The sequence below is a fragment of the Corvus kubaryi genome, unplaced genomic scaffold, assembly GCF_017639235.1.
Source record: "Corvus kubaryi isolate FWS band 111438036 unplaced genomic scaffold, C.kubaryi_AGA036_p1.0 37312, whole genome shotgun sequence".
Classification (NCBI taxonomy): domain Eukaryota; kingdom Metazoa; phylum Chordata; class Aves; order Passeriformes; family Corvidae; genus Corvus; species Corvus kubaryi.
This window is the reverse complement of record NW_024581098.1, coordinates 347,433-372,853: the sequence shown is the minus strand read 5'-3', so window position 1 is coordinate 372,853 and position 25,421 is coordinate 347,433. Positions and strand designations below refer to the sequence as shown.

At 36.9% G+C, this 25,421-nt stretch overlaps 1 protein-coding gene across 1 annotated transcript in view; it reads left to right on the top strand.

Annotated features, from left to right (window-relative positions):
* RP1 (RP1 axonemal microtubule associated) overlaps positions 1 to 18,611 on the top strand; it is a 148,601-nt gene extending 129,990 nt beyond the window's left edge. The window contains exon 17 of the mRNA XM_042029113.1: positions 18,372 to 18,611. Coding sequence (XP_041885047.1) covers positions 18,372 to 18,611 — 240 coding nt within the window. The remainder of the gene's footprint in view (positions 1 to 18,371) is intronic.
* Positions 18,612 to 25,421: the final 6,810 nt, after the last annotated feature.

Below are 25,421 nucleotides of genomic sequence, written 5' to 3'. Positions count from 1 at the left end.
ATATATTCTATTAACATGAATTACAACATTAAAGCTAGCTAAATCAGTGAGGTTTTTTGATGGGTATAAGTTTCTGATCTCCAAAACTGTCTTGTTGATTGAAGCTTTAACCAAATATATGTTCCATATAGAGTTGCAGAGGTTACTTAGGAGCTTACCTCGCATCAGTCTGCAGTCCTTCTGAGCCTTCAGGGATCTGTCAAATCATCTACAATGCTTAAGTGACTAAATGCTTCAAAAAGACCTAGTAAAAATACTCCTGGAGTGCTTCCTGGGTCCCTAAAGTAGACAAATCTATGTGCTGCTATATAGGACTCTTTTTAATCTCTCAGCAAACATTATTTCTTCATAGAAGAAATGGATAAAGTTTTGTACTTTGCTGTCATGATAACTGTGGTGATCTGTGATAAAAATATCACATTTCAAGCTCTGAACCACTTTATCTCATCATCATCTTCTTATAGTATGCATGGAGCAAATTTTAACATGTTCTTTTCAGTAAATCCCCAAAAAGTTAAAATGAAAATATACCCTTCCCTGACCAAAGGCAAACCTGATAACCAGCAGTGTCTTGTAAACAATACGCTGCTCTCGAATGGTGACTAGTGAGAAAAAATATTTAAAATCATCAGGAGATATTTATAAGGGGGGGGGGGGAAATCAGCAGATTGGCATGGCTCTTCACAAGTCTCTCATGTGGAACTGGCAGTCTCATCTGCACACTGCTTTTGGACAGGTCCATCTCTAAAGTGTCAGCTACCACTATGGAAGGACTGGTGTCCATATTTGCCTCTCACTAAATCAGTGATAGTTAGTGAACCTGTTATGTGCCAATATTTGAGCTCAGTACAAAGGTAGGGATGGGTTGCTAGTCACTCACTAACTCAGCCTGTTACAAATTGAGGTTTTACTTTGGATTTTCGGCAAACCCATTAATGCTTTTCTGCTCTTTTATTTCAACAGGGACTTGGGATGTCCAGGTCACAACTGGTGATATTTCTTCTAGTTCATGAACCCTAAAATGTCTCTAACTGTATGTGGTGAAAAAGGAACTTGCACTTCAGTCATACTCCCCAAAGGATCCCTTAAAAAAGAGCAGATTTATGAGACTTCTATTGAACTAAGTAAGAAATTTAATACTATATTCAAAGTTTGGCTAGAAATTGAAGAAGCTGGAGAAGGAGAGACTTGGCATTGCTGTGAGGTAAAAAATCAAAGCCTAAAGTAATTATTTACTGTGTCTCTATTATAATTTCTTTTTTTGCTTTCCATATTCTATCATTATTTCTTCCAGTTTTCAGTCCTGTCTGAAATTGCTTAATTTTTGATTTACAGAAGTTGAAACATTTGTAAAGGGTTGACTTCAGAGACTGCTCAAAACACTAGGATAGCTATGGATAACAAAAATCTTTTAAACTTGGATGGATTTCTGGAGACCCATATATACAGATGTGCCATCATCTGTAGCATATCCAGTGATGTCTTTTCAGAACTGTACCCACTGGCATACATTGCAGTATTTACATAACTCCAAATTGGCTGTTACATGTTGTAGATTCAGTGATCCAAGGCAAATAATTTAGGCAGACACTAGAAATGCATTTTGATGAAACTATCTGCCTTTTAAGTTGGCATGTGAAAAAAAGAAGTGAATAGCAAAAGTGACAATCTTTCTTCTGATATCCAGCTAAAATTTGACATCACATTTAAATTGCTGTGCCACTTAACTGTACAAAAAAAAATATCTTCATCCTCTTCTGCTGGCAAAATAAAAACAAACCTAAAGGAAAGAGTTGCCTTCTTTCAAATTGCAGACATGCTTTTGTCCAATAATGTTTCTACTTTGTTCTCATTAAAAACTGGAGAAAAAAAAAATTTCATTTCCAATACATGGTATTACTGAGCTGAACTCCCTGACATTTAAATGGTGGGCAAGTTGTTAATTTCATCTTCATAGCCAGATGAAATAGTCATCCAACAAATCTATCAAAATTAAGACTGCTTCTGGAGTATTGTAGGAGACAGTAGATCACAGCAAAAATTTCAGAACAGAACCTTGGCAGTTGAAAACAGTGACATCTACTAGTCTGCTTCAATTCATTAACTCAGAACAATCACTCAAAGCTCAGTTAAAAAAAAATCAGCACAATTTATATAAATAAGGAAAAGATGCACATTTACCTTAGGTAGGAAGAGGCAGAGATAGAAACTATAAATTTCCCTGCTTTGGGATACATGTAAATTATTTGGGTTTTGGGAAGACATTTCCTCTTATTCTATGGTTTTTATAGCAGGACTGTCTGAATCCTTGTATGAAATAACAAGGTTGGTATAGGAGGTTGTGGATAATATCTGTTATTAAAGACAGCTTAGCAGTGTATTTACACTGCTGGTTAGAATCAGGGTGGTCATTTCTATGCTATTTTGCTTTGATTTTACAAGATTGCACCTCCAGAGAGTCTGAGATTTCCCCCTTCTATCAAAAGTAAATGCAGGTGTAGTTGGTTGAATTCCATGTTTAGATTCAGAATTCATTCTTACAGCCATAAGTACAAAATAATTATCCTGATTTTTTTAGGAAATTGAAACCTTTATAAAATAATGCCTCAAACAGAATTAATTAAGATATGCTTTATTTCTGAAGCATGTAATAGCTAACATCTTCATTCTTGCTTCTTTCACTTCTTGAGGAAATAAAACATAGAAAATGAAACCTGAGTTTCAACAAACTGTTCAGGAATGTAGATATAATTATGAAAGGAAAGTTGTGCTAGCATTATACTTCACAGTGCATTTAAAAAAATCTTTTCAGTGTGTTTGTCATAATGAAAAATACTGAGTCCTTTGAAGACAAAATAATGCTACCATCTCCAAGTGACAATTCCTAACCAAAGTTGGTTTTGCTTACTGGCTTCAAAGTTTGGATATTTTAGTGAGTTAGGTCATGAAGAATTGAATGAGTGAATTATATGTGCCCTTTTCAAAGCAGGATTACATCCTACAACATATTTTCAAATATGTTGTCTGGTCTAGGTTTAAACAGCTTAGAAAATGGGAATTTATCTCTTAGTGTAGCTGGTAGTACCACAGTGCAAATTAATTATTAAAATCTCATTATTAAAATATGTTTTCTTATAGTAATAATAAGCTACTTAGTGCAGGATCACTATTTTCTTAGTTTATACACGGAATTTCATAGAGATTGACATTACTTATATCAAACCCTATATATTCATGTGATACTTATGTACTGATATATATACATGTCAGAAAGCATTCTTAATTTCTGTATTTCAGTTTTTCCCAGGAACACTTATTCTTCTTTCTCCTGTTACTTAGAATAAGCAAACATTCCATACTGAAAAATATTGTGGTATATTGACAATTCTCACAAGCTGAAGTGTGCCCATATCAACACTTCTTTTTCTTCCATATGCTGGATGAATAGGTTACATAAAGGAACCTTTTTGAACAACTCGAAGTATTTTTTTTTCCTTCACTGTAGCCTCTGCAGCAATAATGTTGACAACATTTTAATTACCTTTAATTGGGAAAGTAATCTATTCCTTCTGATTTAAAAGGTTGTTTTCAAAAACATTTTAGAAAAAATTATTCCCTCTTAATTTTAAATTTTGAGATGATGTGTCATAGCTGTTTAAAAGTTTGGCTATGGTTTGCATTAGAGCACAACAGATGCTGAAGTTATTTTTTTTTTTATTTCTTTGTTAAGGTAAAGCTTCAAGACAGAGAAATTAGAAGTGTTCTAGAATTTCCATTTTGTCATAACTTTGCTGATGAAGAAGGAGGAAGAGTAACTGAGCTGCCAGTTCTCACAGCTGGGTCTCCTTTTCAGCAGGTTTGTCACAAATTAGAAACAGTGGAAGGGATTTGGTCAGTAATGATGGCCGATTTTTAGAGCAGCCCAAAGTATTTCACAGATATTTTCTGTTCATTTCTGGTGATGCATGGCTAAGGCCAGTCCACTCCAGTGTTTAAAACCAGTATCTTAGTTCCTATAGCTGAGCATTGTGCACTCAAGTATGCCTGGTATCAGTTTGTGGCACATAAAAGAGTAGGAATATGGCACTGAAACTATTAAAAGGGTTTTGAACAGTACTCAGAGTTCAGCTTTTTCTCAGTAATATGATCTGGTTCTCTCACAGACTAAACAAGAAAATACAGAGGAAATAATTCTTGTACTGTAATTTCAGACAAGAAGGAGATCCATGCCCCCCAGCCTGAACAGATTTCTTGTTGTTTGTGTTCCTAGAATTTCGGGCATTCTTTTTCTGTGACCTAGCAGTTGCATGTCATCTAACTCCATCAGAATTGTGCCTTGGTCCCCTCAAGACTGGATATTTTTAGTCTGCTCTGTGTCTCTTATGAGGCTTTATAACATAAGTTAGAGAAGAGTGGAAGAGCTCTTACCCTAAATAAATATTCTACCATGAGAATATCCTAGGCTACCCCCAAAGTTACGGGTTTAGATCAAGCACAGAAGTAATCTGTATATTCTCTGCCTCTTTTGCTGTGCTTTCAAAGTTAGTACCAAACAAAGCACTTAGGCAGAAGCTTCTTGAATATGAATTTGAGAAGAGTACTGCTGGGATATTCCCTGGGAAAGTTCTTTGCCTTTAAATACTTCTTAAACGTATTTCATTCTGGAAGAGCACAGATATTTAAATCTTTAAAAATGCTGCTCCTCTTTCTGAGGTGCATTTAACATAAGGACAAGTGCTGTTTCTTTACCTCTCCCCTTTTCAACTGAATGTTTTGGGCATGTGATTTCTTTCTTATTTTAGGGGCCATATCACCAGCGTGTTATGCATTTCTCTGGGAGTACAAACAGGTACTTTACATAAGCAGCTTTAAGGAAGTGCTCAGCTGAAGGGTTGTGTGTTCACACGGTGTGTTCTCTGATATGTCATCTCCTCTCCTGAGGCCAGTAACTCCAACCGGCACAGTGTAGAGTGAACAGCCACTGACTGGACCATGATCCAGAGGAAATACAAAAGTTACTGTCTTTCTGGCAGAGTCCAGCTTTGTTTGAACTCACTGAGGCTCTGAGCAGAGATGTACTTGTTGAGTGATTTAGTATCATCCATAGCCTAGGAACTTTTTCGTTGGAGTGTCATGTATTTAAATGCATACAAGTGGTGATAGAGTATTATTTACATGTTTTTATACCAATTTGTTATGTGTTCATTTTTTAATTTTTTTTTCCTCCTGCCTGTGTTTCAGGCCCACTCAAATTATTTAGCTTATTATTCTTCGTAATAGTGGTTCTTAAATTCTAATTACAATGCATCTTGTGCTTTTCCAAGCATTACAGTATGGTTTGGTCTTCTGATCATTCCAGATAGGATGAAAAATTAAAACATAATAGTAGTCATTTATTAAATAATATATGTTTTAACTGGTTTAGGTTTGGTAAACCTTTGAACTCTTTTTCCCCACAGTCAAAAGCTATGTTCTCTACATCACTATGTGAGCTACCTCTGGGTCAGGAACAGATGCAGATGTCTATGTCATGTTGCAAGGCCTCTTAGGAGATACTGGAAGAAAAAAGTTAGAAAAGGAGATGAAAATTTCACTAAAGGAAAGGTATACTTATAATTTCTGCAAGATATTTTCCACTTTTAGAACCCAGTCCAATTCATGCGGATTTAGTGGGAATAGGGAAGTCTACAAAGTCCAGTTTGCAATGCTCTGATTTTAAGTGTGTGCGTCTGTCTATATCCCTATCTTAAGTGCAAAATACCAATCCTTATGCAGCTGACACTAGCAATACTGACAGGTAATAAAGTGACTATATCAAGTGCTTTTATATTCAATTTTGCAAATACTGAAAGTTTTCAGTGACATGCCATTGGTTTTCCTGCATATTTGCCTCACAATAGAACTCTAAAAATACTCAATTTCCTTTTAATACCTCTTTTCTGCCCATGCCATCCTTCAGACTATGGCACCTTTCCCTGCTTTCTGCTGTCTACCCCTCAGTCTGGCTCTTGGTCTCTCTCCAGATAGTCAGACACTACCCTCCGTAGTTTTCTTAGGTCTACCAGGAAGATCATCATTCACTCACTGTGCAGGAGTGAGTCTTGTAGCTCGTAGGCATAGACCAGTCAAAGTCCCATACGGCTGCCAAAGATGCATTTCCTTGATGCATTGTCAGTATAAGCAGAAATTAAAGGGAATTTAGGTACTGAATGTGCTGCAGAAACATGGGTAGATTTACAGCAAAATGCATGTCTTTGACATAAAACCTTGTCCCCATTGGAAGCTCTGGACAGAGGGAGTGAAATTTTCAGCTGAAAAGATCACAAGATATTTTAAACATGGAATAAACAAATTGCTTGTATTTACTCTGGCTCTTTATTTGAAAAAAATTTGAGGATTGAAACAATTTTATAAAGGGTCTGAAACAAACATCTGTTACAGAAAATTTGAGTTGGAATAGTTAAAGTTTAGAAAAAAAATCCACCAGTGTCTTGCAACTAGTAAGTTATTTTCTTCTGTTGGTGTTGGCTGCCAAAGAAATGAGAGTTTCTTTAAGGATGCAAACTTCCAAATCAGCCTAGACTCATACCCAAAGCAGAGACATGATATATGTGATCAGGAGAAGCTCAGCTCCTAACTACCCCCAACCTCATCAATTCAGTGGAAATTGAAAGTAGGTATTATCTTGCAGGATTTCACCTACTTGAAATAAATATTCATAAGAAAAGTTGGAGAGTTTAAATCTTTATTTTTGAGGGATTAAATACTGTGGATAAGACTACTCAGTTTTGATAGTCACATTTGTATTCCCTAATGCTGAAGTTCAGATTATGGTTTGCTGATAAACTGATTTAACATAATTTTAGAGCTGCAGTCATTTTGTCCTCGTGAAGTAAAGTTAGTTTACTTGTAGACTGGTAGTTTTTAATGAAGAGGGACCAAGGATGCACATCTAGAAAAGTTGACTATGAAAGCAGAAGTGAACCACAAAGATTTATAACCTGAAGGGTACTTTAATAGTATTTGCATCTACTTCAGTTTAGCTCAGAATTTTTCTGTCTTACAGAGTAAGATAGAGATCTGGCATATAGCCATGTCTTCATTATTTATTTGACATTTTATAGGAACAGTGTGTGAATGTAACACAGTATCCTTGTATTTCTAAATGTAGATATCAGCACAGGAGTATTTTAGGGCTCTAAAAAAAAATTGCTTGCAGATAAGTAATAGAGAAACACATAAAAGTCTTGATTCACTTTGTTCAGTGAAAGTAAAGGTATTTGGTTAATTGAAAAGTATAAAATTATTCTGCAAGCAAGGCTTCTGCCTATGCAGCAGCATTTTTCCGTGATATGTTTTGGAAATTTCCCAATGTTTTCTTCCCTTTAAAAGTAGTCTCCAAAAAGACTCTCAAGTGTAGAATGTCTCTTTCTATACCAGCCCAATCACATATTGTGCCAAGCACCCCTGCAGTCAGAGTCTGCACTTGGTGGTTTAGGGGATTTGGAGTATAACAGGCAGAATTTGCATTCTGAATCTTAACAGTTGTTCTGACATTTTAAAATGTGCTTTTCCTTGCAATAATTTTTCCCCTGACTATACAGCAACAGCTAGTCGACTGGAACAGTGTTTCTGTTGGAAATCACATCAAAATATGGTGTTAGTCTCACAGAATGTCAGGGCTGCTACAAGCAACAGTTTAGCTATGCAGAAATACATAGAAATGTTTAAATATTCAGCGAAGTTTGCAGTGGATTGGAGATATTTTTCTCTCATTTAACAGGTCTTTTATTTTCATGAGCTAGGTTACATGATAGTAAAAGAGTGAATTAGCATCTTATATCTGAAAGGTTGCTTTGTGCCTTTCCAAAGTCCTTACACCTGTGAGACCATCAGAGAACTTGTAAGTAAAGTAATGTGCATGATACTATTATACCGGTAAGCCCCTGTAGCTCACCCCTGAGAGAGAGCAGCCCTGTCACCGAGAGAGCTGAGCTTCTGGTGATCTACTCAGACAAATGAGTGTGAGGACTTGTCCTGCAAGATCCATATTCTTTCAAATTGCTATGACATTGATGCCTTGTTTGATCTTCTCCTAAAAACTGTGAGGATAGACAAAGCAATCTCAGCACACTTCTTCATGCAGTTCAGCTTTCATGAAACCCTAATAGTATTTATTCATGGTTTGTGAGTCTGCTTAAGCCTGATAGACGTTACCTACTACGAACACTTTCTTGAACCAAGAAATGGTTCAAGGCATTCTGTGAAAACCAGGACCCAGTTGTGTAAAATCCTTACAGTATCTCTGTGTTACTTCTGACAGCCAGCATTTGTCAGCAAATGTAGTTCTTGATGCCTCTTTATAAGGCCTGATAGACTTGCTGTATGCTCTGTCATATGGCTGTGAGTTATCTGAAAATTTCCTCTTTGAGAATGTGGGGTTTTTTTCACATCAGTTCCATCAAAAACAGTAAATTACACTGAATATGTTATGACTGATATTTAAGTATTTTAATCTGGGTTTAATGAAAGTGGCCAGTATTTTAAGTACTCCACCTTATGGAAGCACTAAATTCTCTGACAATTTTTACTTCATTCTATTAGAATTTGAAAAGATATATCCTTTATCCTGCCCTATATTTAGACATCAACTGCTCAGGTTGGTGCCATGGTAACTGCAGCACATACAAAAATTGTCAGTGAGAGGTGACTGTTGGTGTTCAGTTTCAGTACTCACAGATTAAACTGACAATTAAAAAAAAAAAAAAAACAAACAAAAACTTCAGGGAAAAGTCCATGTATGCCAGAATACACTAAGGGTCAGAATGTGGGACAGTGTCCTGAGGTCACAAGTAGGAAACCAGTATTTGCCTGTAATATCCACATCCCATCACATTGACAGTGCTGCTATTTTGTGACTGCAGATAAATCTTCTCTTATGGAAAGCATGCCTGACATAGTGATTAAATAATTCTCAAATGTCATTGATCCAAATATGTTAATCACAATGGTAGGCTGTTGGCCAAGTTACTGTTATACAGAAATGAACACTAAATCCATCTGGTCATCAAAGAATCATGGAATTGTTTGGGTTGGAAGAGACCTTTAAGATCAAGTCCAACCATTGACCCAGCACTGCTAAGTCCACTACTGAACCATGTCCCTGACTACATGTCTTCTAAATACCTCCAGAGATGGTGACTAGCCAGTTTCCCTGGGCAGCCTGTTCCAATGCTTGACAACCATCACAGTGAACAAATTTTTCCTAATATCCAGTCTAAACTTCCCCAGGTACAACTCAAAGCCATTTCTTCTTGTGCTGTGGCTTGTTTCCTGGGAGAAGAGACCAACCCTTACCTAGCTGCCACCTCCTTTCAGGTAGTTGTAGAGAGCAATCAGGTCTCCCCCAAGCCTCCTTTTCTCCAGACTAAACTAAACTAAGTTCTGTCAGCTGCTCCTCACAGGATTTCTCCTTGAGACCCTTCACCAGCTCTGTTGCTCTTCTCTGGACACATTCCAGCACCTCAATGTCCTTGTAGAGAGGGGCCCAAAACTGAGCACAGGATTCAAGGTGTGGCCTAATCAGCACCAAGTACAGGGGGACAATCACTGAATCACTGCCCTGGTCCTGCTGGCCATGCTATTTCTATTACAGGCCAGGACACCTTTGGCTGCCTTGGCCACCTGGGAACAAGCTGGCTCATGTTCAGCAGCTGTCAACCAGAATCTCCAGGTCCTTTTCTACCAGACAGTTTTCCAGCCACTCTTCACATCATGTAGCATTGCACGGGGTTGTTGAGATCCAAGTGAAAGACCTGGCACTTGGCCTTGCTGTGCCTCATGCAATTTGCCTTGGCCCATCAATCCAGCCTGTCCAGATCCCTTCGCAGAGCCTTTCTGCCCTCCACCCAACTTGGTGGTGTCCGCCAACTGTCTGAAGGTGCCCTCAATCCCCTCATCCAAATCACCAATAAAGGTATTAAACAGGACTGGTCCCTGAACTGAGCCCTGGGGAACACCAGTAGTGACCAGCCATCAGCTGGATTTAACTCCACTCACCACCACTCTCTGGGCCTGGCCATCCAGTCAGTTTTTTATCCAGTGAACTGTGCACGCATCCAAACCATGAGGAGCCACTTTCTCCAGGGGAATGCTGTGGGAAATTGCATCAAAGGCTTTCTTAAAGTCCAGCTAAACAATATTCACAGCCTTTCCTTCATTCACTAAGTAGGTCACTCTGTCATAGAAGAAGATCAGTCAAGCAGGACCTGCCTTTCATAAAGCCATGATGGCTGCCCCGATCCCCTAAATGTGTTGTGTGTGTAGTGTGATGGTACTTGATATGATCTGCTCCATGACCTTCCCTGGGACCAAGGTCAGGCTAACAGGCCTGTAGTTCCCTGGATCCTCTTTCCAACCCTTCTTGTAGATGGATGTTACATTTGGTAATTTCCAGTCTACTGGGACTGGTCAAGTTATCTGGGACTGCTTGTAAATGATGGAAAGAGACTCAGTGAGCACTTCTGCCAGCTCCCTAGGTACCCTTAGGTGAATCCTCTCCGGTCCCATGGATGTGTGTGTCTGTGTGCTGTAGCAGGTTGCTGGTCCTTTTCCCTTGGATTGTAGGGACTTCATTCTGCTCCCTGTCTCTGTTTTACGTCTCAGGGGCTGGAAGAGCAATTGGTTTTCTATTAGATACTGAGGCAAAGACAGCAATAAGTACCTCAACCTTTCCCTCAGCCTTTGGCTGCTCTGTTGGTGGCACTCCTGGTTGCTTGCACTCCCTCAGGGCTTCTTCAATACATGGGGGGAGCTTGGCCACCATTGCTCCTGGCCCTGAATCCTGTTACCTGCTGTGGCATGAGCTGCCGGCTCCTGGGGGCTCTCTTTGCTACCCCTGAGCTTCCTTTGGGAAACTCCCCTGTGCACTCACACCGCAGCGCTCAGCTGCTCACTTTGGCCACGTGACTTCTACTTTTGGTTACACCATGTTTAAATCCATTGAGCAGAAGGAGTGATCAGATGGGAAGTAGAAAAATATGAAATACCACCATCTTGAAGGAAAGATTGGTGAAGGTTCTCAGAAACTGTGAGGAGAAACACAGAAAGAACATTACTAAAGCTTTATGAAATCCTAGGGACAGTGTCAAATACCTGAGTCATGTGCAGTTCTCAGCGATACCTCCAAGATGGCATTTCCCAGTCAGTGGTTACAGTCAGTGAGAGATTTGTAAGGGGCAGAGTCAGAACATACCATTGCAATCACCCAGCACAACAGTGCTGTGTTGCCTACACAGCAGTGGCCAAGGATTAGAGCTGTGTGAATAATTAATTTTGGTTTCCTGACATATTCTTGCAAGGCGAGAAAACATGTAAAAATTTGCTGCAAAAAATTAAAAACTGGACAAAACTAATTAATGCTAAAATTAACTGCAAGAGGGCAGTACCTCATTCTGTCTATGTAGATCTTAAAAATAAATCACCTAAGTGACATTTCTAGAGCTGAAATGCATCTCACTTAGTTTTACTTGCCTGTATTGTACGTCTTTGTTCTAACATGATGGTTTAAGCATCTGCTGCAGAAAGGGAGTGATGATTACCTTCTCTGTTCATTTGGACATTTATCTTAAAACAAAACTAGTTAACCTCAGAGAGTACCTGCTGCGTTCTTTTCAGGAAATTGTCTTATTATATGGACTTATTTTAGATAGGCCAAGTTGGATAAGTGAATTTTATGCCCTGTTCATTTCAGCCTTTTGATAAACAAGGTAATTTTAAAATAAAATGCAGCTAAATTTATTAGCTTGATTTATAAAAAATCTTAAAATAGTTATGGTTAATAGAAATGTGCATTTTTCAAAAAATAAAATATTCAGTCATTTTCCTCAATGCAGCAAGAACTAAATTAAATTCAGTTCAAGTGAAATAGTTCCAAAAATATATCTAATGCCAAATGAATGGCTACCAGTGATGAAGTTTAAATCTAGCTGGAAAGTTGTTTCCAAGCTTAAGGATACCTTTTTTTTTCGTTTAAATATTAGAGATTCACACTATTTTCTGTCTCAATTTGTCAAACTTTAACTTCTAGGAACTTAATTTTGTCACATTTTTGACTGTTGGTTTGGATAGCTCTTTTACACCAAATTTCTACTGCCTTTGACAGTATTTATGACAATAAGAATATCAGTATGCCTTTGACAAGTTAAATAGATTATTCTGCTCGATTCACTGAAAGGAAGGCTTTCCAGTGATTTATTAATTCTCACAAATCTTTTCAGAGTACTCTTCAATTTAACACTCTACTTCTTCAAGTGTCATATCTGGAGATTGTATTTGCATAATCTCTGAAATCTTGTTTTTTTCCAGATAAATCATGGAAATACTAACGTGCATAAGCTTATTAACTGGCCTCACTGCAATGAAATGCGCTTGAAAATATTCTCTGTTTACAGCTTCACTTACAGACATACAAGTTAGACATTTTATTATCCCATTATTATATTTGATTATAGTGTCTTAATCAAAATATTATACAATGATATGCATTACCGAAGTTGAAGAAAATTACATTCATCCTATTTTCTTTGCATGTTAAATCAGATCTCAAACTTGGACTGTTATTAAATCAATCCAACAATCAGGCTGCATCGGATGGGGTTGAATCTGTCCAAAGTGATGACTGTCTTTTTTTGTTTGTGTTTTGTTTTTGTTGTTTTGGTTTGATTTTTTAATCTCTTTTGTTTATTATAATTTATGATTACGTCTTTGGATGTGGCTGATGATACTGATCCATGTAGCAGTCCTTTTGCATTTTATTAAACACATTTTACTTAAAGTCTGATTGAAATGTCTTTAATTAGTTAGCTGAATGGTCATAGCTGCTGATCATTATAAGTGCCCCTATTCTTTCTTACTCCTGTTGCTGTTTTGTGCATAGAAATCTTGTTTCAAAAAGATTTCTTTCCAGACATACTAAGAAAATTAACATCAGGTCAGTGCAGGGCAAATATATTTGGGGTTTTTCATTACCCCTATTCTGTCACTGATTCTTCACTAATCTTGTTGAAGATTGGTAAACTGTGATAAACGTGGGTTATCAGAAACCTCTGGTCATTCATTCACTATAATTTACATTACTTTTTTCACACAGAGATAAAAATTTGCAATGAATTTATAGCTGAAAATTTAACATAATACAAAAACATGCTTGCAGAAATGTGAGTCTAGATGGAAAGCTGTGTTGTTTTTTTCAGATGCATGAAAACTCCTATTTTTAAGGAGCATTTGTACAGAACACTGACTTCAAGACAGTGAGGGCACAGTCAGAGGCACTTTTCATCCTTCCACTTAACTGAGCCAAGACAGTACTGCTACCAGTGCTTGTCATCACTGCTGCTTACCACCCAGTGTTTCCACCTCTGAAGTCTTCTGGTACAGTGACATACATTTGCTCTGTCCAAATGTTTATTTAGTTTAAGCAGTTAATATCGTTAGTGATTTGAACTTTTTCACTTGGTCTATCTTGACAAAATTTGGCTGGAGCTGATTTTGTGGTTATCCTGGCACAACTAAAAAGGTGATAATGTCCATCTAAGAGAAGGTAGTGGTGTGACAAGCATTTGGGACAGGGTGGAAAAGTTCTGTTCAGCACAACTGGAAGAGCCCATAGGACCACAGTCTGAAGGGGCAAAAGTAATTTTTCTCTTTTTTCTCCGTTTCCAGGAATGTTCCCACACTATTTCTGATTTGGGCTCAGTGTTACAGGGGCCTTTATTTTGTCTACGTGTGTTAAAACTCCTTTGTTTTCTGCGGAGTTTCTCCAGATTAACAAGGGAGATCAAAATAATCAGGCAGCAAATCAATAGGTTTGCTAAGCTTAATAGAAAAGGTCCTTTATCTGGACACTCTGACTCCTTTTCCAATAAAAGCCCATTAAAATGATACTAACATTAGCAGTATGGGAAACCACTTGTGCATACAGGTTGATGAAATGAAGCATATGGTGTGTCTTTACTTGCCATTTTCTGTTCTGCTGGGAATATCGTCATTAACCAACCGTCAAGTCTCAATACCAAGCCTGTAAAATGATTGGCATTTAAAAAGGTAAATATTGCACAGTGACTGTTCAAATACTTCTTCTGTTACAAGAGCTATTGCAGCTGCTGCAAACAGTGATATGTTGCCAGCACTGACACAGAAGAGTACTGAATAAAGTCAAACTGGGTCATACGTTCAAAGAAAAGGCTCAAAACAGGGATCCCAGGAAAAGAAAGAAACATCTGAAGAAAATCTGAAAAGGAGTTAAGAAAAAAACTAAATATTCTGAAAGGTTTTCTGGAATGATTGTTATAAAGGATTTTTTAGTTCTTATTTTCGTAGCCAAGAAATATGAAAAATGCCACTTCTGGTTTTGCTAGGGCAGCTCTCTGGGTCACAGAGGATCTATGGCTCTACCACTGTCAATCTTAGCTGTTTAGTCTTGGAGAATATCTTTCTGCAGGCAATGTTAATTAAGAAAATTTAGTGGGCTGTACAAACACACAAATTGCTTTAATGTTATTCTGAGAAAATTCAATATAAGCTCTGCTGAATTAGACTATATATATTATTATCAATATTTAAGGTGACTTTTCTCTGTTCAAACCTAATTTGCTAGTAGTAACTAAAAAACAATTAACATTTTTTTCCCTAGGGGAAAATTATAAAGATAAATTTCATATTCTATAGGTTTGCTTATCTTCTGTGTGTTTCCTTCCTCTCTCTTTCCCTTTTTGCAGAAGAACTAATCCTCCAGTAATTTAAAAGGTCCCCATTTGTAAGTCAAATAAAAGATAGAGTATCATGTGACATACAAGACCTGTCAACAACTCGAATATTTAGAAAATTTTATGCCTAATCCATGGTCTCATATGAATCTACAAAAATATTAGATATATTTTTAATAATAATTGAATTTCATAAAATTAGAATGAAATATATGTCATGATCTGTCTGTTTGCAGTTTGAGAGGAGAAAAGTGAATTAAATTTAGCAAATAAATTATCTCTAGCCAGTTGTTCTTAGCTCTAACAGTTATAGTTGCTGCTCTTTCTTTGTTCTTTTTTGGTCCCTTGACTACAATAAAGCTCATTACACTATGTAGATTTTCAAATGTACACATAAAACAGAAAATGTAATCTTGTCTGTGAAGTGAGTTTACCCCAGCTGACACAATTTCTAGTCTACTTATAGTTGCTTAACCTGCAGTTTATTAGATGTCTGGATAATCTGCAAATATGACCATGGATTTGGGAGATTTTACATGCTCTAAAGTGAGCTTGTTAAAATTGCACATTGACAAATGATAGTGTGTCTAAAACAAACCAAACATCAGAGTTTTTACAAATGTTTTTTTTCCATCAAAATATACTTATTTTCAGAGGAAAAAAGATTTGGAAAGCCTTGTGTGTTAACTGTATATACAAACTTGCTGTTACATGTGGCTAGATCCTCCAGGTTATAGAAAACCCATAGTACATGCTGCTCCTGATTTATTAAGTCACTAAGTTAATAAGTATTAAGAGTTTGTTAACCATCAAGCTTGGTGCAAGTCAAACCCAACTTGGCACAAGTGTAGAAGCCACCAGAATATTGTCTGTAGTTTTCCTATATTCCTAACTATCCTTTCCAAGAGTAGATCACTGACAACAGATTTTTTTTGAAGATGCTGATGAGCATGCCACTAAATTAGTCACTCTCTAGAAAACTCTTTTCTCTTAAAAAGAAATTATTTTAACAAGTATCTGACAAGAGCTTTCTCATGTGTTTCCTATAAAATAATTCATTGTGCTTGTTTCGGCTGGGGTAGAATTAATTTTGTTTCCAGTGGCTGGTGAGGGGCTGTGTTTTGGGTTTGTGCTGAACACAGTGATGATAATACAGAGATGTTTTTGTTGTTGCTGAGCTGGGCTCACACACAGCCAAGGCCTTCTCTGCTTTTTGGGCTGCCACGCTGGTGAGGAGGCTGGGGGTGCATGGCAGGGTGAGAGGAGACAGAGCCAGGACAGGTGACTCCAACTGACCAGAGGGATATTCCAGACCAGATGGCATCATGTTCAGTATGTAAAGTGGGGGGAAGAAGGAGGAAGGGTGGACGTTTGGAGTGATGCATTAGTCTTCCTAAGTAACCACTCCATGTGCTAGGGCCCTGCTCTCTTGTGGATGGCTGAACACCTCCCTGCCCCATGGGAAGCAGTGAATTAATTCCTTCTTTTGCTCTGCTTGTGTGCATGGCTGTTGCTTTCTCTAGTAAACTTTATCTCAACTCATGAATTTTCTAGCTTTTACCCTTCTCATTCTATCCTTCATCTTGCTCATGAGAGGGTGAGAGAGCAGCTCTGTGGGGCTTGGATACTTGCCTGGGGTTAAACCTCAACAATCATGCATTAACATAAGCATAATCATTTGCAAGACCTAGCAGCAATTTTAGGATAAATTTTCACATTTTTTCAATTTAAAATATTTTATTACTAACAGACACAGGGGTCTGCATGTTTCTTGCTTCAGTCTGTGTTTTTCAGTCATCTCCTCTGTGTATTTTTAATACTTTTTATTTAATAAGTGTAACAAATTATTTTATTCAGGCATGATAGTATAACTTTACCAATCCAATTAAACCTGGAATACAGGAGTGATCAGATTAATATCACAATTAAGGTAAATTAAGAGCTAAAATTAATGGTATTCAATCATCAAATTAGTCCAATAGGTAATAAAATAAAATTGTAGTGTTGACACTAACTTTAATTTTTTGATTTAGCTAAGGAAAACATGAAGAGGAGCCTCTTTTTCCTGAAGTTCTGCATTCCATTTAGAATTTCAGCTGTTCCAATGTATTTGCTCTGCTGTAAATTCACTAGTAGCTGATGACCTTGACTCCTTGTGAGGAAGTGTAGCTATTCAAGTGCCTCTTTCAGATTTTTTCCTTAATATCATTGTTTCATTTTCCCATTTCACGTGATAATTTAAGAATGATAATGCAGATGTGATGATTAAATGGTGCATTGTAGCAGTTTTTGACAAACATGAACTTTCATTCTAGAAGTTATGGAGTAATTCAGTGATAGGACTATGATTTTTAGGAGACTGTTAAAGGTATAGTTCACAAACATACATGCTTTCATATTCACATGTATATACATTAATGAAAAACGAGAAAAAAAGCTGAACAAATTTAAAATTTTTCTGTTGCTGGGGATTCTTTTAAAAGTGGATGGTCATATATTATCTGCAATTTTAAGCTCAATATTTAAGCTTATGCTGTGTCTCATTAAGGTGCAAGCTGGCTAGGCTCATCTTTGTGACATAAATCTTTCATCAGTTCTTCAGCTGGAAAACCTGACCAGGAAAGAAACTGTGACAGGTGGAGCAAGAGAAGTGCTATTCTCTGTTTCATCTCTGCATGAACCTTTAAGGGTTGCTGCCCTCTTGCTCTGGCAGAGCAACTTCAGTGTGGATTATGTTAGGAAGACTTCTCAGGACTCAAGTGTTTTCATCATTATTGCTACCCAGTCCCTTCAAAAACATCTTTATATCTTTAAATCATCACAAATAACACTAGATTTTAACAGTTAACAACCCCAGTAGAAATGAGATGGTAATTCATAAATCTATAAAGCAAAAAATGTGGAAAGTCTCTGTGCCAAGAATTTAATGTCTGTTTTTCTGCTGATGAAACATGAAATAGGTGTGACACTCACAAAAACCCAGAATCACATATTGCGAAAGTGTTTAATGTCTGACATATCACAATTTTCTTTAGGAATCTTACTTCAGTGCTCTAAACATCGTAAAAATATTGTGGCCTTCTAACTGATAGAGAATGTCAGAACTTATTTCAACATAGTTTTATTTAATATTTTTCCTTAAATTCAATTACTTCTATTGAAACTAGTCCTACAAGTTAATCCAAATCTGGAACCACGTTTGTCATCCTTTCCTAAGAGATTCTTTCTGTGATGCTCATTTCTGCCCTTCTCATTCCCTGCATTTCATCCCTGAGATGGTAGCCCTTGGAGTCTATTTTGTTGAGAGTAAGATATGTTTAAAATAAATTCCCTGTAGATCATTAAACATCAATTTTGGGAAAGCCGCTGATAGCTCTGTGTGGGCAAAGAGATAGTTTAGCTGTAAATTGCAGAGCCACAAAGGGAATAAATACTTCTTAATAAAGGCATTTAGCATGTTTAAACTTGTCATCTCTGGTTCTGTTGGTATTTATTGAATTAATAAAAAAATCCTGGTTTTCTTCTCACTTTTGTGTTTCAAAATACACGGATAATTTAGTTACACAGTTCTGTTTCCATATGACTTTTTGAGTCTGAATTTTTCAGGTGGATATTTTTGAAGTGGAAGCAGTAGATATTGGTATTCTGCAAAGGATGGTTGTTGAAAAAGGGAGAGGCTCTGACTGGCTTCTGGAGAACATTATTGTGAAAGAGTCATCATCTTCAGGGACAGAAACGTTGTTTATTGCTCAAACACGGATTGAAGACAGACGTGATGGAAAAAGATCTGCCTCAATAACTCCGAATGCCACAGGTCAACCCTATCTTCAAACTATCCTCTGCTAAGAAATTCATGCCAAACTGGAGAATGCAGCTATATGATTTGCTTCTACAAACAAGTTATGGTTTAAAATAACAAGTGTGTCTGAACACTTCATGTTTTAGTATCACTTAATAGCCACTATTTGCCAGAGGACAATTTCTGCTTTGTTATTCCAGATTTTCAGTGGTGTAAATGGCAAAAAATTTGTCCTATTCCTTTTTACAGATTCCTGCCTCTCCAAGTATTCTACACTTGCACACTATCTTTTAAGCTTGTAATACCAATTACTTTCTAGGCCGAGTGAAAATTAGGTAAAAAGTAAGGAAAACTCTGTTTAAGCAGTGGAGAAAATGTCTCCATTGTATTCAAGATGACTGATTTATGTTATTTATGCTACACTGTTTGGACAGCATTTGCCAGAAGCTGGATATACTTCTGACTGACACCATGTGAGAAATCAGGTCACAAAGGAGCAGTTTTGACTCCACTGCCTGTGGCTCTTTTTCAAGACAGGAAGGGAATGTACACCCTTCTTCCCTGCATGATGGTTTCAATCCAAGCATGGATTTCAATACAATCTGGCGTGCAAGCTGGGAGGAACCACAGCATGCTCCAACCAGATCAGTAGGCACCAAAGCCCAAAAGGTATCTCTAACACAGATGTATTTATTTTCCTGCCTCTCAGAGAAGTTAATTGACAGTATAGATGAGTCCTTGGATTACAAAACATGTTCTAGGTTTTTTTCTTCCTAAACCCCAGGGCATTTGCTGGCACTTGTTCAGCAATAGCCTCTTGAGACTGAAGAAGATTCCAGTTCAATCCATTTCCTCTGCTTTATCATCTCTACCTTTTGATCATTCGAAACCAGAAAGAAAAGGAGGAAATTGTTAATGTGCAAAAGCAAATAATTTCAGCTTTGGTTTAGTTTGTGTGTTGGGACTTTTCTGAAAAAAAATAGGAATATTTAGTTCTGTTTCTCATAGACTTCATTGATCTGGACAAATGTTCCTGTGAGTTTCTTTATACAATAATTGGCAAATCCAATGTTAATTACAAACTCAAAAGAAGTCTTCTCATTTTTGGTCCAGGTCACTACCTAATGTTTACAAGCAGCTTGGATCTATACCAAATCCCGATAAAATCAGTGGGGACTAATATCTGTGGGAGGAACATCAGCCCCTAGAACAGGCATTAAAGACATCCAATTAGTGCTCATTCATCCAGAACATATATTGTACAAATGAAACATAAATGCTTTAAAATGAAAAATACTTGAATCTTCATGTTACAACAATGTTCCTAGTAAAGAGTCAGTCCTAGAGTCAGTTCATGTAATAGGATGATATTTAGGAGATGATGCTCAAATAGAAGATCATATTTTACATTTCCTAGTTAAATCTAAATGATATAATAGTCAGCCGACTGCCTCACTAGACATGAATACAGACCCTTTTTATCATATAGACACTGTTGTACAAAAATATTAATTTGATCTTTTTTTAATTAGAAGTTCAGGAGAGGAGGACCACATCTGCCTGGCCTTTAGGAAGAGAGCAAATGAATTCAGGTATAGCTCTGTCATTACATTGACTGCTCTATTAATCAGTTCTGAAATAATAATGTGAGAATATTTTCATCACAATGTGTCATTAAACTTACTAGTACTGACAATAATTTCCCCTTTGTAATTGTAAAAAATAGCAATAAACTTAGGGAGCTGCTCAATACCCAGGTGAAATGCTTATAAAATAATGTTCCCTATGTAGAACAAGGCATGTCTTAGAAATTTTATATCAGATAGCTTTGTTAATATATGAAAACAGAAACATTCTTATTTTTTTCCTTTTTATTTCCCTTATTTTATTTGTTCAGAAGGCAGATGGAGGATTTATTTCACAAAACATCAAGAAGAAACAAAATCAGAATTTGAAAAGTTGTCAGAAAATATATCCAAGATGGTTATGGTTTTTTATGGAAGCAACAGCAAGTCAAATCCAGTTTCCATGGAAAACAAAGTGGAACATCAGACAGAGAACCAAGTAACATATGATGTAAAATAATATATGGATTTGCCTTTATTTAATCTTTCTTTGAGTTTCCTTTTAAACATAGATATTCATGCAGTGCTGTAAATATTGGAGGTATTATTGATAAATATTCAAGAAAATCAGAACTGAAGTTTTCAGTTGCATGCCAGACTTCATTTTTAATTACTGGCTTTCTCAAGTTCATGATGATCAAGCATATTATTTTTTTCCCTAACAAATAGTCATAGTTAATAATGCATATAATTTTAAACGGCATTAACATTAGAAATCATTGTCGTATGTAATTTGAATTTGAATAGAACAATTGCAACGAATGCCCCTAGAGGATAAAGCTAAAATGTCCTTAAGAGCCTACAGTCAATCTGGTTCTGCTGCTTTTGAACTGAAAGGGACTTTTAGCACCAAGACTGATGCAAATGGGTCCAGCACTGTGCTGACTCCTTTAGCACAAACTTCCTCTCCTCCTGTAAACCACCTATGCTTTTATCTGTTTATCTCTGTTCGGATGCTAACTCATTGTTGATTCCTAGGTACATTTGCCATCTGATTTGGGAGTGCTTTATAAAGTGAGACTTGGTCTCCAGAGTTTGGAAAACAACATATCCCAGTTGTCTCTTCGTCACTTTAAAATACAGAACACATCAACCCTGGATACCTTTAGTCTCACCTTAAATAAAACACTTCCTCTTTCTCCTAATGGAGACAGATGGATTGAATTCCCTATACAGCGGCCATTAAAAGAAGCACTTTCTGGTAGGTATAAATCTACTTCAAAGCAGTAGAGTGGTTCAGGAGGTTAACATGTCCTAGTATTACAGTAGAAACCTTTATCAGAACAGAAATTTTTATTGTCTTTATTTAACGATTCATAAAGACTGGATAAGAATTTAAAATGTATGAAGGAAAATACTACCTACTCAGCTTAATTTCTGTACCATAAAGTGGGAAATGCAATATTCATTTGATTGCACAGAAACATTCTTATACGCTACAAAGAACAGTTCATAAGAAATATCCTTCTCTTGCAATATTGTAATAGTTCCATTCTCTTTTGTTTAGTCCTCAGCTGCTCATATTACTGACATTAACAACATGATTTTTTATAGCTCATTTACTATTAAGCGATTTTGTTGTTTGTTTGCACATTCCAAACAAATATTCTCAGTAAATAACAGCTCAAAACTACATATAAGCTTCAGCTTTATTACCTTTATACACTCCAAATATTTATGCCTCCTAAAATTAGCTCAACAATTTTTATATTTGTCACCCTGCTTAAGCAAAATAAAAGAAATCCTTTCACCTAAAATCCACCCTATTCTGTAATGTGATGCTTACTGAATGCTGCCATATGATGGAACAAATACTAACTTAATTAACAGACCAAATAATGATACTTAATATTCAAATAATTTGTGCCTGGGTTTCATGCAGAAAACAAATGAATTATTTGGGTAAAAAATAAGTCAGCTCATCTAATATGAGCTGAAGTAGGCATAAAATGAACTACCCCTACACACTTTGGGTGAGAACTTCTGTCCCGGTTTCAATGAGGCGTTTGAATGCATCCAAAAGTAAATATGTGAATAATCTCACTGGAAGTAATAGAGATTGAGGTCTGGGGTTTTTTGCATATTGTGGCTGCAATCGAAAATGTAAAATTTGTACCTAGGCTTTAGATTTTGTATTGCTTAGAGGTGTTATTTTCACTTGACCAGTATGGGTACAGAACAGGGCTCAATGGCTTTCTTCTCCTACACACAAGATTGAAACAAAGGGGACCTTCAGATTAACATAAAGCACATGAGTGCACTCCTTGCAAAGGACTGGTCACTGTCAAGTGCAGAAGTATTCAGGATACAGGCACAAGCACATAAAAATGAGGAGAGAAAGATGCAGCATGGGTGATAAAGGGGCAGTGAGAGTGCAGTCCTTATGACCTTGGGTCTATCACTGACTTCTTGGTTGAAAAAATAACTTCCCCATTCTTTGCTTTTTTTTTTTTTTCCTTCTTTTTGGTAATATTTTTATTCTTTGCAAATATTCTGAAATCAAGAGATAAAAAATCACGAACAAGGAATAGGTATTATATGACCTATACATTAGGTAAAAGAACAAACAAAAGAAATAGCTAATTTCTGTGGTTTTTATTTTTTCCACCCATGTTTTAAATGTCTTCAAGGAGGAATTTGTAACCAGTGAAGAAAAAAAACTAGGACAGTGATTCCCCCAGATCTTTGCCATTAATGTCCAAGAGAGCTTTAAGCAGCTCCACAGCAGGTGGTACACATGGAGTTCAAAGTGCTCTTTACACACAAACTTGCTTGCAATTTATTGTGAAAAATAGATATGCTTTTTGACAGCTTTCTAAATCTAATTTATTTTCTCCCTTTTCTCACCTAAAAGCAAAACCAGTATTGTATTAATTGGAATGGAAAGCAGCTAATCACACTCACCATAACCAAAAGCCATGTGATGTTAAATTTCAGATACAGCTCTGTCATTCACAGAGTGCCTTAATATTTTATCTCAGTTACATTTTCCTTTTTTAAAAAATTTTCTGCTTAGGATTGTGATGAAGCATATGCTAATGGCTAATTGAAGCCATTGAAACGCAGTTGATAGAGTACAGACCCTCGAGATCTGGCAGTGCACAGGTGCCTTTGGGTGTATTAACGAGCAGAGGCCTCCAGCTGAGTATATACATAAATAGTTTCCCTTTACTGTACCTTCCTTTGAGATGCTTACACCTCAGGAATCCCCAGGGATTACAGGGTGCTGTCTCTCTGCTCTCACACACAGGGCTGTTCAGAAGGTTGATTTTGCACTACTGTAGTTTTTAAGCCAAAACAATTAAATATTGGAAAGGTGAAATAAAAAACTATTATGCCACTTTCAAGCTGATTATTTCCACAAATTTAACAGAGAACCATAATTCACATTGATATTATGAAATAATTAGAATTTTATGAAATTAATGGAGTTGTAACATTGGTATATGTTACCCTTACTGTATGTAATTCCCTTTCAGAGATTTCTTTAATCTTTCCCCTTTCCAATCTATTCAGTACACTAGAGAGATAAAAGCTTGGTTGTTACACTTGTCCTATGATGATCAGATCGCACTACCTGAACAAAAACCACGATTTAAGCATTTTAGTCCTCTACCCTTGCCTACATTTATCTCCCTCAACTGCCCTTCTTTGTACCATGTTGGTGCTACCCCCTGTAGGGTCTGACCCAAAGTTCGTGAATGCAGCCTCTACTTGACTCCAGTGTATCAGGGCCATCATGAGGCAACAGATCTAACTTGCTTTGCCTGGACTCACCTGGGACCTCCAGCCATGATGGGCAGAGGATGTCCAGGTCAGATCATGCCTGAGCTACATCATTTGTGCGTCTTTCCCTAGCTCTCTCTGCCCTCTGCTCCTGCACAGACTTTGGACCTGTGCTGTAGCCTTATTTTCAGTCCTTCCCTGGCCCTTTCTCCTTCTTCTCCCATCCATCTCAATTACCAAGATGGATCCCAGGTCTTTTTCACTACTTTCTGCATCTGGAACTGTTGACAGCTCTGCCTGGCCCACGCAGATGCTGCAGAACCTGGTCAGAGAGGGCACTGCCTGGGCTGGGGTTGTGCTCGGCTCCTGCCTTGTCCACTCTTGTGGGGCAGGTCCACTCTTTCTGCTCTTTGACACAGTGAACCAAGAATCAATCCTTCCAAATGCAATCCCTTCATTTTTGTTTTGGGCTGGTCCAGCCTTACTTCTCAAGTTTCACATCTGGAAGCTGGTGGCAAAACAATCACAAGACAAAATTTAGGAAAAAATTTCAAAAATTTTGACTTTTACTATCATTTTCAAGTGTTTGAATTTTAATTACATCTGACTGTACAATGCCATTTTGTCAAGTAGCTGTGCAAGGTTATGGCCCAGTCTTAACAAGATCTCTTTTTGGTTGATATTGCAGTGGTTACATATCATCTAAAAATAATTTCAATAAATATTTTGAATGAGAGAAATGTAGTGCATATAACTGCATGTATATATGGTACTCATGGTGACACAGGGGACAGATCCCTTCTCCAGTCATCACAGAATGTACAGCAGGGAGAGAAAAACAAGGTACTCTGTCTTAAAGTATTGTAAAATTTACCTTTTAATCCATTCTTGTACTTCCTACATGTTATTTTTAAATTTTCCCATGCAGTTAAGTAACATGGTTTAATATTACATTACTGATTAATTTTATTTTAGTCATTTCTAGTTATCGTGGATGCTGTTGACTTGGGACAACTGGAAAAAATTGTTCTTTTGATTATCAATAAAACAGGTAAAATATTTTTTACTTTCTAAAGTAAGTGATGTAAATCACAGAGATAGCCTCCTGTTAAAGGCAATGAAGTCACTGCCAGAGTTAAATCCTAATTAATTCCTTTTGGCTATTTTTGCTAAAGGGTAATATTTTATAAAGCAAAATCCTGCATTTTGACAAATTAGAATCCTCGGATCTAAAGGTTATAACATTATTGCATCAAGAAAGTAACTCTTCCTTTACATACAAGAAGAAAGAACAGAAAATCAATTTGAATAATTATATTCTGCACTTAATACATGTTCTACTAATAAGTTATCTAGGAGAATAATTATAACTCAAGTAAGAAATTGGTATTGTTTAATTTTCCTTCTGTAATTCAATTATTTTCACTGTTTTCCCCACCTATTCCGTTGTTTCCCTGTGAAATTCAGAGGGAAATTTTACTTCTGTTTGGCAGTCAGCAAGTTTTG